General features: G+C 40.3%; 1 protein-coding gene across 9 annotated transcripts in view; it reads right to left on the bottom strand.

The window, feature by feature from the left end:
• The window catches only part of GLB1 (galactosidase beta 1), a 96,348-nt gene that overhangs the window by 44,676 nt on the left and 32,456 nt on the right, over positions 1-19,216 (bottom strand). For 5 of the 9 annotated variants that reach the window (XM_066992325.1, XM_066992322.1, XM_066992323.1 and 2 more), the window contains 4 exons: positions 18,108-18,197; positions 16,145-16,258; positions 14,895-15,026; positions 10,914-11,153 (listed from right to left, as the gene is read on the bottom strand). In XM_066992325.1, coding sequence (XP_066848426.1) covers positions 10,914-11,153; positions 14,895-15,026; positions 16,145-16,258; positions 18,108-18,197 — 576 coding nt within the window. Of the gene's footprint in view, positions 1-728; positions 3,281-5,357; positions 5,584-10,913; positions 11,154-14,894; positions 15,027-16,144; positions 16,259-18,107; positions 18,198-19,216 lie in introns of those variants that run through there. The other 4 variants (XM_048055728.2, XM_048055721.2, XM_048055725.2 and 1 more) reach the window with 4 other exon arrangements.

A 19,216-nucleotide genomic window follows, 5' to 3' on the forward strand; every position in this document is an offset into this window, starting at 1 on the left:
GCACTAATCAACACAAAAATAAAATTACTCCTGGCTGTCAAAGTACTGAACTGTTGTAGGAATTGCATCTAAATAAGTACTGTCATTCTGTACACTTCAAGCCACAAAACCCACAACCAGTATGAAACTAATTCTGTTCCATTCCTTACATTCGAGACCTGGCTCTGAGGTAACTAATACTTCATAATAAACTAGCTGCAGAGCATTTTCCAAGGTCTGCATAAGGATGATGTAAAGAATAAAAAGAACCAGGGTCAGAACAGAAAATGAAGTGTTTCAAGTACTGCACACGCAGCTCCCAGCTGTATGACTTGGCATTTGAGGTAAGAATTTCAGACTAGGAGTTCTGTGGCTCAAGTGAACCGCACAGGAGTGGTTTGAAAGTCCCTGTGGCAGTCAGCTCATCAACCACATAGCAGAGGTTTTGATAATGTAGTGGTGATCCTTTCTACTCTCTCCTCAGGTGAGGGTAGCAGTCTGCATTAACTGAGAAGAAAGAGTCAGGTTTTTGCACTGGCTATCTCAGAAGAGGGTGGCACCTCAGAGGACCTCGCAGCCTCTTACAAATATTTTGTTTTGCTTCACTTTCCGCAAGTCTTCAGAACAAAACAAATGAGACATCAACAAGAACTCCTTGTCCATAGAGACTTTACAACCTCATTTCTCACTTAATATTTTAATCACTCTTCCTCCTCCACTTGCTCCCTCCGAAACAAACACAGGAAGGATTTAATCTTTAAAGAACCATTTTAATAACATGAGACAAATCAAAAGGGAACAACCACAGATTATGAAAATATTTGATTTTGTCATCTTAATATTTTGTTTACATCTCACCAAAGAGTTTGCATGATTGACATCAAAATGCTAAGAATCAAAAAGAAGATTCAGCCTGCTGTAGAAAGTCAGCTTTTCCAACAACGACTGCATATTTTTGCAAATACCAGGCACTTAGATTGTCAGTTTACTGGATTAGATTATCAGTTTACTGGAACAAAACACAAGGCATGACTTAAGTTAAAAAATTTGAATTCTCTTTTTGTATTCAAAGAATTTGAATTCTCTTCTACTTTGAAGGTTCTGGCCTATGGAGAAGAGGCATTACAGGCCCATTAAAAAAAAATCAGTTAAAAGGAAAAATGGCTTATTTTAAGACTATATTCTGCAGGCAAGTTAATCAGAGGCTATGGTCCAACCAAAACAGCCTAAATTTCACTACTGTTCTTGTAATTGCCAATTTAATTTAAGTCTCTGGAGATAGTAGACATGAAGCAGTCAAATGGCTTTCAAAGAGAGGATAGAAGCAGACTACAAGATTGCTCTCCACTGTCCACATTACTGCTGTTTGGATCAGCTTGCATGAGTGCTCTCTTCCACATTTGTCACTGCTCCCATAGGAAACCAAATGGATTTTTTCAGAGGTCATTTGCATGGAGGTGGAAAAAGCAGGTCCATTCAACGTCGGCAGTCAGTGCAGAATAAAATGATACTGATACTAAACAGGTAACAAAAATCAGCTGAAAGTTGTCTTGTCCATTGGCAGCATGGACCTACCAGCATTCATGAGTAACCAGCAGGGTCATGGGACTGTGCAGCCCTTTTGTAGGCTTCTCTTCAGTTGCAAAAGATGGTTAAAAAAAAAAGCAGAAGGTTCCTGTAATGCAAACAGCCTACAAAAAAGCAACAAAAACATCATATGATGGGTGAGCAATTGGCTGACAGGCAGGGCTCAAAAGGTTGTGGTAAATGGGGACACATCTGGCTGGTGGATGGTCACTAGTGGGGTCCCCAAAGGCTCCATTTTAGAGCCAGTCCTTTTCACTGTTTTTGTAAACGATTTGGATGTAGGACTAGAAGGTGTTTTGAGCAAATTTGCCGACAACACCAAACTTGGAGGAGTTGTGGACTCGGATGAGGGTGGAAAGGCCTTGCAGAGAGATCTGGACAGATTGGAGAGCTGGGTGATCACCAACCACATGAAGTTTAACAAGAGCAAGTGCCGGGTCCTGCACCTGGGATGGGGCAACCCTGGCTAGATGTACAGACTGGGTGACGAGATGCTGGAGAGCAGCCCCACAGAGAGGGATCTGGGAGTTGTGGTTGACAGCAAGTTGAATATAAGCCAGCAGTGTGCCCTGGCAGCCAGGAGGGCCAACGGTATCCTGGGGTGCATCAAGCATGGCATTGCTAGTCAGTCGAGGGAAGTGATTGTCCTGCTCTACTCCGCACTGGTGCGGCCTCACCTCAAGTACTGTGTGCAGTTCTGGGCACCACAGTACAAAAAGGACATTAAACTTGGAGAGTGTCCAGAGGAGGGCTACGAAGATGGTGAAGGGCCTAGAGGGGAAGACGTATGAGGAGAGGCTGAGGTCACTGGGCCTGTTCAGCCTGGAGAAGAGGAGGCTGAGGGAGACCTCATTGTGGTCTACAGCTTCCTCATGAGGGGGAGTGGAGAGGCAGGTGACCTATTCTCCGTAAACACCAGTGATAGGACCCACGGGAACGGTGTTAAGCTGAGGCAGGGGATGTTTAGGCTGGACATCAGCAAGAGGTTCTTCAGTGAGAGGGTGGTCGCACACTGGAACAGGCTCCCCAGTGAAGTAGTCACTACACCAAGCCTGTTGGAGTTTAAGAAGCAATTGGACTGTGCACTTAGTCACATAGTCTAAGCTTTTGGGTAGACCTGTGCGGTGCCAGGAGTTGGACTTGATGATCCTTATGGGTCCCTTCCAACTCGGGATAGTCTATGATTCTATGCATTTTCAATATACTTTGATGCTAAAATAATCTTCTAGATGAGTTCAGTTTCACAGTTCAAGGCAAACTCTAAAGCTACAACTTTTCTTTTTGAAGAGAATTTCAGTATTTAACTCTGGCCAGCCTGAAAAAAAATATTTGAATTTAAGAAGCTGTCTCTGCTAAACATCTTACTAATTTACACTGACTCTTTAAAAAAGGGAAGTATGTTTAAAGGGAAAAAGAAGCAAACTGGGGGGAAGATAAGGAAACGCTCAAATCATTATAGATAGTTCAGCCACATGTCTCTAAAAAAGAGTGGGGGGGGAACATTTTCGTACTGTGTAGTTGCATTGATAACCGGTTTGTCTACAAATTCTATCTCGCATGCCTGGGTGCTACAGTGAGAATGTTCCAGTTCCAGTACTGTTATGTTATTTGGCACTGATGAAACAAGTATATTCCTTGGAACAAAAAGGGTCAACTGAGGACCACGGGCTGGCCAGTAGCGACCAAGATTAAAGCCATTGATCCAAATTTGCCCCTGTTAAAAGAAAGAGAAAATATAATGAAGTTTTAATTTGACAGAGATCAAACATCTAAATAACATTAAGCATAACACATTTCACATAGTAACTGCATTTTCTCGATATTTCAGTTCAATAGAACACAAGGACAGATAATCTGTTGAAGAAATTGCTACAAATAGTAAAAAGAATCTAAATTCCTTGATGAGTTGATATTTAAAAACAAAGTGGTCAGATACTGCAGTCATGCCAAATATGACAATACTTTAGAAAACAGAATTGCAGGTTCCTGACACTGAATTTTGTGCCAAGTTTCAGACCAAAGCAAACCCTGAAAATTGTATTTACTTGAAGCTGATTGTTAAAAAGAGAAAGAACTCACAAAAGAAGAAAGCAGATCCTAATTCTGTTAATTGTTCTCTGCAGAAGTGTAATACTATGCTATCTTCACGCTGCTTTCCTGTTCTATGATTTCAAGAAAAATATATACAGCTTGTCTAGACACATGACATTCAGACGTCTATTATACTTGCAATAGCTTAGTCAGCAAAATAAATTGTGAAATGATACTGCAAGAGCGCTGTATTTTGTTTTAGTTAGTTACAACAGAGAATCTTTGATGTTTTGCTATTATTAATGTAAATTCAATGACATTGTAGTTAATTTGTCATACAAACTCTTCAAATTACTTTTTTAATGGAAGTGGCCAGAACAAAATACTTTTCTAATATTATAAATATCCCAAGTTAAAAATAGAAAAAATTAGGCAAGTAAAAAGGAAATAAAAGAAGTCATTTATACACCAGAAAGTAGAGACATTGGAGTGAAACAAGTGCAGGTGTTTCCAAAAGTCTTTAAATTGATGAGCTGCCAAATGTTCAGCAGAATTATAAAGGGATTCCTGAATTGAATGGAATCTTGATTCATTAAACAAGACATAAGCTGATTTGGACAAACCACTTGCTTTTTTTCCTCTTAAGCATCCTTTTCACCATGTCAGAAAATTGACGGTTTGGCAAGCAAGGAAGAGGATGGGAACAGATAACTTCATCTGTTTTCCCTCTTGCTGTGGCCTCTGCTAATCAGAACGTAGAGGAAAAACAAACTCACTTGTGGCATAGATGTAAATTGATAAAAATAATAAAATCACTGGAGTGATTTTCCAGAGTCACTGGAAAATAAGGACTCATTGCACTCTTGGTGATTTTTAACATTGTGTGGGATAATTAAAAATCAAATAATATTCATAAAAGATTTATAAAAGCACAATTGTAGTATACTAAAATATTACTGTTCAAGGTATTTTGGAGGTAATTCTTTTTTCTTTTTCAAGCATTTACGAAAATTATTTTTATGAAACTTGTGAGAGAAGTTTTATAAGGAGATTGTATAGTTGCAAATGCAGATGAGTTATTTTGTCTCTGTATCCACTATCTCAGTGTAAGATCCTATCTTTTACGGTGCCAAGATGTTAATAAACTTTGACTTTAAACTTTTTTTTAATATTTAAATCAAGTTCATCTCACTTTGTGGCGTGTTTCTGCTGTATTAAAGGACAAGAGAAGAACTATTTATTCAAGCTCTTTACTTTGCTTCTATACTACTTTTAGAAGAGAATATAGCATTAATGCAAGCTATCCCCCCACAAGATGCATTTGCAGATGTACCCACTACACAGTAGACTAGCTACTATACAGGGTGACTATAACCCTCTGGGAAGTAGGAGTATAGTGTAGGAATCAGCTGCATTAGAGTTCCAACACAGCAGGTACAATCACACAGGTCTGTTTCTGATCTTAATCAATCTCTGGTTATAATTCAGTTTTCCAAGAAAACTATGAATTTCTTTTCTCACTTCCCAACTGCCATTTGGAACATTATATTAACACTACAATTTCTAAAGACTGCATATTCAGGAGTTTGTACATCCCAAAATAGGAAAACATAGCATCATACATGCTGCCAACAAGCATACCTTTGAAAAAAAAAAAAAAAGAGATAGGGAATAGATCTCTATCTTCAGAAAGATTTCCTTTATTAGGGTCAGCAGCTACAACCCATGATTCCATAGAAATAAAGAACAATCCTGACTCAAAATTTAAAAAAAAAACCAAAAAAAAAACACACACAATAAATCTGACCATACATCCAGAAGGACATACTCTTAAGCGCAACCATGCTTCATTAAGTGAAGGTGGGGGAAATTTTATTAATAGCGAAGCTTTTAAAAACCACAGCAGGCAACTGAGCTACAACCATCAGACATGACTGTTAATGCCACATCCTTCTTCTGGGCTGTCCAGCATGTCATATTCTCTGTCTTAATATGAAAAGGCAAGATAATCATTAAAACTGCACGTTTTCTTAAGAGTTGTTTGCACAGTTTTTCAAATACTCAAACACCTTTAGCTCCTATTAGAAGTCCCTCTCCACACCTTGTTATCAGCAATTTATACAGCTGTGCCTCAAGGAATTAAGGCCCAGATCCAATGGGACTTGAGTAGAATTCAGACTCTTACAGCCCTCTACCTTATAGGCATTGCTCATTGGTAAAGTTATCTAGAAGTCTGAGTTTCTGCCTTTCTTCTCCCCGCACCCAGTTTCACCTCAATCTTATTACTCCTGGGTATCTTATTTAAAACTTTGGTCCAATCTCTACAAAGATGAAGGATCAATCCAATAACCATATTTACAGTTTCTCTGGGATCTCTTCACTTTGACCTCTTCAGATAGTATACAGACCATATAAAACAAATTTCTATGTCCAATAGGTCAGGGAAAAAGATTCCCACTGAAACATAAGAATTCTTAAGAATGGACTCATTTGCCATTTCAAAGACAGGAAGATGGTTTGTGATTCACTGGGTCACAGAATTTACTGGAAAAGTCCCAGATTCCAGTTCCTGTGCAAATAGCTATTGTTGGATTTTATTCTGTGATTGTGTAAGATATGTACATATATAGGAACAGGGACTAAGAGACTTCCTCATCCAAGCTCAGTGCCTGCAACATTAAATGTCTGCAATGAATCAGTCTTCTGCATATTGCGAAGTGCTTTAACCACTGCAAAGCTCTAGATAGATCACCAGCACCTCCATCTCCTACTCTGTTTTAATAACAGTAAGTAAACTGCTTCAGAAAGGATTAACTTCGCTACGATTAACTTCGCTACCTAACACCAGCACTCTTGAAGCCTAAAGTTGAATGCTTAGGCCTCTAAGAGGAGTGGCACTTCAGTGCACACGTTCTGCTGTCTGTGCCTCCCTCCAGCTGCATACTCATCTTGTATGCTGTTTCAACCACGGCAATGTGAAAACATACTCTTCTGTTCTAGCTATTCTCCAGCCCTATCAGAAGTTACCATTCAGGTCTGCACACAAACTTCTCATTGCAGTGCTCTCTGATCGTAAAATGACTTGGGTTGGAAGGGACCTTAAAGATCACCCAGTTCCAACTCCCCTGCCACAGGCAGGGATGCCACCATGATCTCGAACAGGCTGCCCAAAGCCCCGTCCAACCTGGCCTTGAACACTTCCAGGGATGGGGCATCCACAGCTTCTCTGGGCAGCCTGTTCTGGTGCGTCACCACCCCCGAGTGAAGAATTTCCTCCTTATGTCTAGTCAAAATCTATCCTCTTTTAGTTTAAGACCATTCCCCCTTGTCCTATCACTATCTGCATGGGTAAAAAGTCACTATCTTTTTTATAAGACCCATTTCAATATTACCAAAAAGCTGCAATGAGGTCTCCACATAGCCTTCTCTTCTCCAGGCTGAACAACTGTAGCCCTCTCAGCTTTTCTTCGTAGAAGCGATGCTCCCTCTGAGCATCTTTGTGGCCCTCCTCTGGACCCAACAGCTCCACATCCTTCTTGTTCTGGGGGCCCCGGACCTGGACACAGCACTCCAGGTAGGGCATCGCAAGGGCAGAGAAGGGCACAGTCCCCTCCCTTGCCCTGCTGGCCACCCCTCTGTTGATGCAGCCCAGGACGCAGTTGGCCTTCTGGGCCGCAAGCACGCACTGCTGGCTTTTTTCATCCACCAGAACCCCAAAGTCCTTCTCTGCAGGGCTGCTCTCAGTAAGCTCTTCTCCCAGTCTGTCCTCATGTCTGGGATTCCCCTGACCCAGGTGCAGCACCTTGCACCTGGACTGGTTGAACCTGATTAGGTTCACATGAGCCCACTTCTCAAGCTTGTCCAGGCCCCTTTGGATGGCATCCCTTCCTTCTGGTGTATCAACTGCACCACTCAGCTTGGTGTCATCTGCAAACTTGCTTAGGATGCACTCAATCCTACTGTCTATGTCACTGGTAATGATATTAAGCAGCAGCAGTCCCAAGACAGACCCCTGAGGAACACCACTTATCACTGGGCTCTACCTCGACATGGCAGCAACTGGTGGCAACTCTCTGGCTGCAGCCCTTCAGCCAATTCCTTAGCCACTGAATGGCCCACCCTTCAAATCCATCTTTCTCCAATCTGGAGATCAGGACATTGCATGGGACCCTGCCAAAGGCCTTACAGAAGTCCAGGTAGATGACATTAGTTGGTCTTCCCTTGTCAACTGATACAGTCACTCCTTCATAGAAGGCCATGAGATTGGTCAGTCACAATTTGACCTACTCAGTCCAGTTACAGGTAAACTCCAGAAGACAGGCATTAACAGCTCACAGGAAGCAGTCTAGGAGGTTTCTGGAGAACGTGGAAGATAGTTTCCTGACGCAGCTGGTTAGTGAGCCTACCAGGGGAGGTGCCCCACTAGACCTTCTCTTCACAAACAGAGAAGGACTGGTGGGAGATGTGGTGGTCGGGAGCTGTCTTGGGCAGAGTGACCACAGAATGGTAGAATTCTCTATTCTTGGCGAAGTCAGGAGGGGGACCAGTAAAACTGCTGTCTTGGACTTCCAGAGGGCAGACTTTGAGCTGTTCAGGACACTGGTTGGCAGAGTCCCTTGGGAGGCGGTTCTGAAGGGCAGAGGAGTCCAGGAAGGCTGGGCACTCCTCAAGAAGGAAATCTTAATGGCTCAGGAGTGGTCTGTCCCCACGTGCCCAAAGACAAGCTGGTGCAGAAGAAGACCGGCCGGGCTGAACAGAAAGTTGTGGCTAGAGCTTAGGGAAAAAAAGAGGGTTTATGATCTTTGGAAAAGAGGGCAGGCCACTCAGAAGGATTATAAGGATGTTGTAAGGATGTGTAGGGACAAAATTAGAAAGGTCAAAGCTCACCTGGAGCTCAATCTGGCTACTGCCGTTAAAGATAATAGAAAATGTTTTTATAAATACATTAACAAAAAGGAGGACTAAGGAGAATCTCCATCCTTTACTGGATGCGGGGGAAAACTTAGTGACGAGAGATGAGGAAAAGGCTGAGGTGCTTAATGCCTTCTTTGTCTCAGTCTTTAGCAGCAAGACCAGTTGTTCTCTAGATACCCAGTACCCTGAGCTGGTGGAAAGGGATGGGGAGCAGACTGTGGCCCTCACAATCCACAAGGAAATGGTTGGCGACCTGCTACAGCACTTAGATGTACACAGGTCGATGGGGCTGGATGGGATCCACCCGAGGGTACTGAGAGAACTGGCGGAAGAACTGGCCAAGGCACTTTCCATCATTTATCAGCAGTCCTGGCTATCAGGGGAGGTCCCAGTCGACTGGTGGCTAGCAAACGTGATGCCCATCTACAAGAAGGGCCAGAAGGTAGACCCGGGAAACTATAGGCCTGTTAGTTTGACCACAGTGCCAAGGAAGCTCATGGAGCAGATTATCTTGAGTGTCATCATGTGGCACTTGCAGGACAACCAGGCGATCAGGCCCAGTCAGCATGGGTTTATGAAAGGCAGGTCCTGCTTGACGAATCTGATCTCCTTCTATGACAAAGTGACATGCTTCGTGGATGAGGGGAAGGCTGTGGATGTGATCTACCTTGACTTCAGTAAGGCTTTTGACACTGTTTCCCACAGCATTCTCCTCAAGAAAGTGGCTGCTCTTAGCTTGGACTGGCATATGCTTCGTTGGATTAGAAACTGGCTGGGTAGTCGGGCCCAAAGAGTCGTGGTGAATGGGGTTAAATCCAGCTGGAGGCCAGTCACTAGTGGAGTCCCCCAGGGCTCAGTACTAGGACCGATTCTCTTTAATATCTTTATCGATGATCTGGATGAGGGGATCGAGTGCACCCTCAGTAAGTTTGCAGATGACAACCAAGTTAGGTGCGTGTGTCGATCTGCTCGAGGGAAGGAAGGCTCTGCAGGAGGATCTGGATAGGCTGGACCGATGGGCTGAGGCCAACTGTGTGAAGTTCAACAAGGCCAAGTGCCGGGTCCTGCACCTGGGGCACAACAACCCCAAGCAGCACTACAGGCTGGGAGATGAGTGGTTGGAAAGCTGCCTGGCGGAGAAGGACCTGGGAGTACTGGTTGATAGTCGGCTGAATGTGAGCCAGCAGTGTGCTCAGGTGGCCAAGAAGGCCAACAGCATCCTGGCTTGTATAAGAAACAGTGTGGCCAGCAGGACTAGGGAAGTGATTGTCCCCCTTTACTCAGCTCTGGTGAGGCTGCACCTTGAGTACTGTGTTCAGTTTTGGGCCCCTCACTACAAGAAGGACATCAAGGTGCTCGAGCGAGCCCAGAGAAGGGCAATGAAGCTGGTGAGGGGTCTGGAGAACAAGCCTTACGAGCAGCGGCTGAGGGAGCTGGGGTTGTTCAGCCTGGAGAAGAGGAGGCTCAGGGGCAACCTTATCGTTCTCTATAGGTACCTTTAAAGGAGGCTGTAGCGTGGTGGGTGTTGGTCTGTTCTCCCACATGCTTGGTGACAGGACGAGGGGGAATGGGCTAAAGTTGCGCCAGGGGAGGTTTAGGTTGGATATTAGGAAGAACTTCTTTACCGAAAGGGTTGTTAGGCATTGGAATGGGCTGCCCAGGGAAGTGGTTGAGTCACCATCCCTGGAGGTCTTTAAAAGACGTTTAGATGTAGAGCTTAGTGATATGGTTTAGTGGAGGACTTGTTAGTGTTAGGTCAGAGGTTGGACTAGGTGATCTTGGAGGTCTCTTCCAATCTAGATGATTCTGTGATTCTGTAACACTGTCTGGATCCATACTCACGGGCATGCTACTAGCAGTGTCCAACTCCCCCTGTGCTTTGTAACAGGATCCATATTTCTCACACAGCAACAAAAATACGTTCTTAGTTACTTTTAATTAATCAGTGTAATCAGGGAAGTGTCCTGTAGCATCTCACTTTCTCCAGAATAAAAACTGTTTCACCTCAAGGCATGTAATTCATTCTATCCCTCCAAAAACTGTTTATACAACACATTGAGACAAAAAAATCCAAAACCCTACCACTAAATGCAGCATTTCTGTGAAGTCTGACAGTTGATCTTTCTCACTCTAGGAAAAACTACAGGGTTTTTTATGTGATTCTCCCCTTCCTAGACCAATACGATGTGCCTTTGGATTATAAATTTCACTCTTCTTAATGGTTTATCTCCAGATTTACTTCTACCAAGGAATACATTTCCTAGTCATTTAAATGTATTTGGCTCACCCTGCCATTATAACCTCCTTCTATCCAGCCTAAGAGAGGTGGATTTTGACCTTCCATAGAACTTTCAGTATCTCTCTATGAGTGGACCTCAACTTTTTACAGCAAAAATTTGTACCTTTGTCCAGCCAGGAAAGTTGACATAGGTGTCTTGTGGCAAGTCTGGAATCCCGCCAGGAATTAAAAGTGTACCGGTGTAAAAAGTAGGTGTTTCATAACTCACTGGATTGCCAACAGATCTCTTTGGTCGGTCAGGGTAGCCATGAATGGAATGGTTCACTGCTCCATCTATGTCTAGAGGATAGATTTCCCATTCAACAAGTATATCTTGATCAAGAGTTAAATTTGAAACTAGACCCTAGGAAGAAGAAAAAAATGCAACATAATTAGCTTCATGTTATTGAAGTTACTCAGCTGCAACCATAAATCAGTCAGGACTAAAAGCATGTTTGAATCAAAGTACTTCCAACAGCTGCCAATCTGTGTGGAAAAACAAGCATCTGGTTTTCACCAAGTTATAAGCTTTGCTCAAGAATAAAGCATTTTATTTATTCTCTACGAAAGCGTTGCACTCCTTCACAGTTTTAAGCTTTCATCAATGCCCGATTTTCCTTTTCATTTTTTTTTTTTAATTTAACTTAAGATTTCTATTTTGCTTTAACACGAACATGATTCAAAAACATACGGCTTAATAAATAGCAGAAAAAGCATTAAATTGCTCAAGTTTTGAGATACCATCAAGAGATTTGGTAACACTGAGTCACTAACCCAAGACATTAACCTGCACAATAGCAGAGAAAGCAGTATTCACTTCCTACAGGTCTTCTACAGCTAACATATAGAATCACAAAACCAAGGCGCATGCTTCATGACCCCAATTCAGTGAAATATTTTAAGCTTACAGTCAACTTCAAGCCCACAGAGACCCGTTTCAATTCTATGGAACTATGTGCACCCTTGAAGAACACCAAGGTACTCACACAGTGAGTACAAAGGCAAGGTAAGATTCATGATTTAAGAATAGTAAAAGGAACATTAAGTTTCTCCTGAACTCAATTCCTAATTGTGTTACAGTAACAGTTTCTAAAATTGTGTTTCAGTGCAATGCAAGGAATTGATTTTAAACCAACACCGCTACATCCATATAATCTCCTGAGTAGACCCTGCATAAAAGCTGTTTGTAAGTGCAACTTAAGTTCTGTTGCAAATACCACAAGTTGAACAGGAAAAAGAAGTTCTAAAAGCAAAGTCACAAGCAAAGCCATATTTTCTATGGCTGTGGAGGGCTTATAGTAAATAGTATATCTGTTCTGATATCTACTAAGCATTACACTGACTCCACAAGCCTAGACATCAGTAGATACACTAATATGTTCTCTATTCCTTTACCTCGATGGCCACTTCATAACTTATTTTTCTTATATCAAAATAAATTATCTGCACAGAGTTAAACAGCAAAACTTCTCTTCAACCTAGACTTTACTTTGTCTGACAATCAGCTGAAGTATTGCAGCATAGCTTTAGCCAAAACTTTGCAACCTGCCTCCCTAAACCCATCTTCAAGTGTTATGTATGGTGTAATTTTTGAATGAAATGAAGTGCCTACAAGCACTCTTACTTTGGTCTGTGTAAAAATGCATACGCAATAGTCCAGATATGGACATGAATTTGCCAAGTAAAACAAAGATATAGGTGGCAGTGAGCATATTAAAAAAAAAAGAAGAAAAACAGAAAACACACTCTTCTTTCCTTTGTTTCCTTTAAGGACACTTAGATCAGCAGGATGTTTTAAAACCAAAACCCTCTTAAGATTCTTTCCCAAAAGCTAGATGACTAGTTCCACTTCAAATTCAAAAAAAAAAAAAGTAAGAAAAAGCAGCTGAACAAAATTCAGATTTTCTTGAAAGTGCAAGGCTTCTGTAAGGCTTCAAATGGAAACCTCTTCCCTGATGTTATATATGAAGTTATTTATGAAGTCACAGAATAACGAATAACCTATGCACAACTATTCCCCGTTTTCAAAATCAACACAAAAAACACCTGCCTTAAGAAACAGGGTGAGGGAGTCTATGGGAAAAAGCAAAGTACAGTTTCCAAAGCTATGTGGAGAAAGTCTCCCTCTTCTGTGTGAAAGGCTCGAGCTTTTAGAGGATTGTTCTCACTGTGTCTTCTCACAATGTGTCTACTAAATTTGCTTTTACTCAGTCTTTTTTACTCAGCCTTTAAAAGGTTGAAATCCTGGTTTGTGTAAATTGCAACTCAATCACAACAGCACTGAGCACCTCCTTACTCCAACCTTTAACCCTTTATTCTGTTACCATAGTTTATCAGTAAGCACATAGATTTCCTTATCACCTGGCCTGATTATTAAATAAACACATTTCTGCTGCCTATATATAAAGGCAGAACACTGGGGAACTAGCTGCCCTCTCTTGCCACTCATAAAAAGAGGATCCTTGAAAAGACAGTATGAACAGAGTTGGCACTACTGCTACCCACTGAATTTATATGCCACAGAAAACAGTTGCTCATACTTTTAATTCACAGACTTTTATACATCCTAAAAGTTATATTGCTTTGCCTTGACCGGAGTCTTAGAATAACTGGAGATACACCTAGAAATCCATATCACAGCACACTAAGATAACTGGTCAACTAGTCCCCTTTAAACCAAACCCGAGCTTCAATTCTTCTCTGCTGCTTAATCATAACCAATACAACCTTCTTTAAGAATGCAATCAGGCCCATCCTTCTCATGGCAGCAAAACACAAGTGTGAAAACAGTCAATTCTGCCTAACGGTGATCTTGTAAGACTTACCAATGTACGTTCTGTGACTAAACTGTATTCTGCAAAATGACCAAACTCAACCAGAGTTTGTGACCTCATCAGCAAGGCTCAGAAAAATTCATACACACTTGATTTTACTTTTTTCCCCCTGCTTATAACTTTAAAAGTCCTACTTCCTCACAGCACATGTGCCCTTAACTAATAACTAAATAGTACAGGTCAGCATACATCATTCCTGTGATGCTGCATTCAAACAAACCAAGTAATACTTTGGACAAGTCTGAGAGGAAACAGGAGCTTCTAATTTACCTGCTGTCAACTGCAGCACCAAAAGGCACCATAATCACCAGTAATAAATCTCTAGTCATTAAACATTTGACCATCTTTCTGAAAGAACACTGCCAAATCAATTTAGGTCAAGTCAAATCCAAGGGGAGTCTACACAAAAGGTTCTTGCAGTTAAGGGCCTGCAATTCTCATCTTAATGAGAAAGCTTTCTGTCATACTTGGTAGTATTTGCAACCTAGTAATATCAAAAACTAACAAAGATAGCATGCCATGGCACTGACCACTGCAGAAACACACCACAAGACTGGCCTCTGTAATAGTTCTCTCCCTTCCCCCTCATTAGAAAACATCACACAGCACTGGGGACCCCTTTAATTCCAAAACCAGATAAGCTTCCTTTTTGCTCCTGCCTTTCTTAGTGTTACCTTAGTGGTATTGCCCCTAATGGCAGGGCACTGATAGTTCCAAAGCATAGCATGGAAGTGTTCATAAGCTTTCTGATAATTCCAGGTCAGTACAAACCTGAATTGGCAATGTTGCATGGTAAAGTGCTTGTAAGACAGCCTCTCTTAGCCAAACTGAAAATATTGCAAGAATACACTACTGACAAGTGAATAGAACATGGCAAGAGGTACAAAAGTAAATATACACAAATACACACAGAAGCACTACCTCAGGAGTCAAAAGCCCCAAAATATGACCAAGACTAGACTGATCTCCAGCCTATTTTTGAACTTATCCAAACAGCTTTGCATACCTTAAAATTTTAGCTACAGATTCAACTCAGCCTGAAAGTCTTGTGGGTGACACTTTGTCTAACAACACACGTGAACCAACAAAAAAGATGTCTAAGTTTTTTATTCCACTTTGATTTCTGTGACCAGAAAACTCACATGAAAACTAGTGAGGAGTTATATTTTAAGGTAAAGTTACAGCTGCGTAATCCTGATCCTTTTGCTGTTTCTAACCCATGTTTTTTAACCCATAAAAAATTATCTAGTTACTTCATAGATTCTACTTACCTTGAAGTCATTATTGTATCTACCATAGTTGACTCGGCCCATATTCTCTACCAAGATATCCATATTTGCTCCAGCCTTCCCAGTTATATTTATCATTAGCGATTTATCCCTTTCAAGGATGCCTTGAAGAACCTATATAAATTACATCAAAAGAAGAAAACAGCCACTGAACCAACAAAACCCCATCATTTGTCTCTTCAACTTACATGAAGATAAAGTAGAGAAAGGAAACAAACAACCAAAAGTAAAATATATATTTTCCTTTCCTCCTCTTGTATGCAAATACATACATACACAATCACACAAAAAGCAGGTTTGTCAGTATTTCTATTTCAGTACATCTACTGGATATACTACTAGGCACATCAGCTGTATTCATCTAGCTGATGACATCTCTTTCCTTAGTTAAATTAACTAAATCAACTTTTAGAATTCTAGTAGCTTTTGGTGCACCTGATTCACAAAAAGTTCACAGATTTAACCTGGTAACTAAAAAGATTTTGCAAGTGTCAGAGATAAAAAGATGATTCATCTTCTATTTAAACTCACATCAATATTTAACTTTATTTGTTCCCATTCTAACAACATTAGGAACAAAGAACTTGACATGGCCACAATGGTGATGACAATCAGCACTGATCAAAGAATAATTAAAAAATGGACTATCAAAGTCCATGAATTACTATTAATTCTTATTAAGCAAGAACAAAATGCTATTTAAGGAAAGAAAGGCAAAGTTTATATCCTGTACAATATATTTTTTTTTTTCTATATAAAACTTGTGATCAGAAGCCATTTTCATAACATAAGATGTATGTTAGGGCTTCTACTCCCCCCAGCTCCCTTCCCCCCTCCAAGGGGGGGGGGGAAGTAAAACATCCATAAAAACACTGTAGATAGCCATTAAGTGTATATATCATTACTGCAGTTCAAAAGCCTGCAAGCAAGCCCTCTTCTACTAGCTATTTTTTCAATGAAGTCATGAATTTATATAAACATTCACATCTCAAAAGTGGAAACAATTACACGTTCCTTAGAAGAGACAGATAAATACTCATATTTCCTGAAATATTAGGAACATTTAGTACGAATCTACAGTATACTTCTATACTTCTTTCAATTTATTAAATAATTTTATTTAATAAATTTGTTTTTGTTAAGACGTAGAAAAGAGAAAAAAGGCAGATTGTATTCATCTATCTCATGAAGGCCATTCGTGGCAAAAATGTATACCAGCAAACAATGTTTACCCCATCCACGGAAACATATGCACGATCATGGACTCCATTTAAAGGTGAAGACAGTTGTGTTGGCTCCGTACAGTTTTTTGGAAGCTTAGTTCTGTACAGTACAAACCCAAAATACTAAGAAAAGAAAAAAATCCCCAGATTAATGAACCAAGTTATTATACAGCTTCAGTTCAGGTCAAGAATTAGATATATCCCACATTCCTGCCTACACACTCAGATTGAAACATCAACTTTCATTCACTTCAGATAGCATCTATCAGAGATAGCAGCTTCAGATTAGAGTTCACTTTGACCTTTAAGCAATGGGTGTAAATTCCACAGTTTCCTTTTTTTTTTTTTTAAACTTGTTTCATCAGTACATTTACATAACTTTAAAAGACAAGGGTCTTGGCTGCAAAGGCATTTCCTCAATAAAAACAGAAGTTAATGACTGACAGCATCATTTCTTCATTAAAATTGATTAAAATATTTGGAAAATCCCTTCATAACTGATTTTGTATAAGAAAATTCAAAGTGCACTTGTCAACTGACATATTCATCAGTTCGATATTGTTTATTTCACAAACTATCTGCTTTACATCAGGAACATTTCAGAGTATTTTTTCATCAGGTTCCTCCCATCAGTAAAGAAAAAAGTATCAGTTGTTAGATATTTTTTCTCAGCACAAAAGTGAAACAAATTAAAACCAAGAAACAATCGCATTGTCAGTAGCCACAAAACCATTTATCTGGATTAAAGTGTGGCAGGAAGAAGAGAGAGTAAACCATTTCCAGTCCGCTACAATTCCTACAATTACATTACATTTGTAACAAGGTGCCCAGAAAAATGAGAAAAAAGAAAATAAGTGGAGAGAACCTATGCAGCACCACTGGCTGCCATCTCAGCTGTTTTCCTAAACAGGGTACTAACAGCGGGAAGGGCAGAGGATGAGAGAAGAACCCACAAGAAATTACATCCAGCTAATATGTCCTACTAGCTGCAGCTTCTCTCACACTTCTCTCTATTAATGGCTTGGAAGGGAAAAATACAAGCTTTGAATCCTTACTTGACTAATGCCTTAGAAAATGTCATAGGCACCTGCTGAACTGCATACTCTCCCTTTTCTCCCTCCCCCAGCTACCATCATCACATTCTCTCCGTAGTTTATTACAGCTGCAGACAATCAGCACCGATACTCCATTCTCTGTTATATTCAGTACAGAAGTGATCAGGGAGCCATATACACTTAGTGGAAAAACAGAGTCACTCAGCAGCAAGGGAAACATCTTTTACTCTGAGGAAGTCATCAAAATTGACAGGGAAACTGATGCAGCAAGACAGAGAACAGAGGAGAGAACGGGAGTCAGCAGAAGCCATAGGAAAATACAAAAAAAAATTTCCTATCTCAGCTAGTGGGGTGAATGCCTTTGGCAGGGGTTTGCAATTCCACAGGTCGTTCCCTTATCACATTCCCTTGACCCACCATACTTTTACTAAAAGAAAAAGATTAAAAATAAGTAGAGGGCCCACAGAAGTGTCAAATGGATTACATTTGACAACTCCAGGCTCCCTGACCTGCATGAAGAAAGCAGTGCTTCAGCCATTGTTCTCATTCTGATAGAGGAAGAGAGGGGAAAAGAGGGAAAAAAGGAAAAAATACTGAAGAAAAAGGTAGTACAAGGGAAAAAAAGATCTCACAAACATGAAAATGAGTAGTTCAGAGAGAAGACAGATAAAGGAGAAAGCCTGGACACCATATATATCTACATTCATGAAAAGAGGAAAACCTTAGTTGCAAAACAAGAGCACTGACAAATATGGAGAGGTCTCCTGTTCAAAAATCCTGAACACCTTTAAAACACTATTACTTCCTGTGCTGAGATAAGGCATAAGACACTGGACATACGAGGAGCCATTCCACAGAGGGTTGTTCAGCTAAATTTGACAAAATGGCTGCAAATTGCCTACCAAAGGAATCCTTACCTGCTTTAGCTGAACAAAGGTTAGTGGGAAAGTGCTTTTCACTGGTCCAGCAGGTGACAACCTGTCAAGAAACTCCACCACAGTGCCCACCTGCAGCACATAAAAAGCAGATACATGAAAGTCAGTGAAATTCATTCTAAATATAACACCTTGCCAGATAGCTACATCTCTCCAATAGGAAAGCAAAGAAATCCTAAGCCCTTACATCACCTTTACAGGCACATTACTAATACAAGACAGTACAAAGAACAGATGAAATCTGAAAGAAAACAATGTACAGAGGAATGTTTTAAAAATCCAGGCCCTTTAAATTTTCTATGCATTCGTAAAAGTGACTCATTATTTAATGAGAACTAACCTGTGAGTTTCTCAGTAACATTCTATAGGCAAACACTATAACTCTGGACAACTAATAAGAAACAACTACATTATTGATTTTTTACTCCATTATACTTACATTAAGCTAAGGAAAGTACCACTGATTTCCAGCAAGTTACTCTAGAATCATTCTGAGATAATTAGAAATAGAATTTGGTTCCATCAATAGTTATCCATGCTGAATTTACTCTATTTAGTCTTAAATGATTTTAGAAACCCTAAGGCTGTAATTTAGTGTATGAGTAGATGGATTGAGTTTATTGAGACTGGCAGCAAGGTATAGGCTAGTCACATGCTTAAATACCTTGCTGAATAAGGATTTACATATGTACAATTACATTGCCTTTTGTTGCCATCTGCAATTTCCTTTTTTGATTATAGAAGTTTTCAACTCACCTACAATTCTTTCTCAAAGTCCACTATTCATTTGATATGTTAGTTAAGATGCACACAATATGCCTAGTATCTTACAAACTCAAAAAGCCATTTGTATTCATGTTTTAAACAAGATCTCAGTTTGTTTCACCATAAGTATTGTCACTTTTCAGTGTTAATTACAGATTAAGTATTCAAAACATTTCCCAAATGCAGATTTGCTTTCAATTACTTATAAAACAACAACAACAAAATTAAAAAAAAAATAATCAGGCATTTAAAATAATGAAAAACTGAATATTCTACAAACTTCTTAGGTTACTTCAATATCAGAACTATTAAATTTTTGCACAGGA

The sequence above is a fragment of the Anser cygnoides genome, chromosome 2 (assembly GCF_040182565.1).
Source record: "Anser cygnoides isolate HZ-2024a breed goose chromosome 2, Taihu_goose_T2T_genome, whole genome shotgun sequence".
Classification (NCBI taxonomy): domain Eukaryota; kingdom Metazoa; phylum Chordata; class Aves; order Anseriformes; family Anatidae; genus Anser; species Anser cygnoides.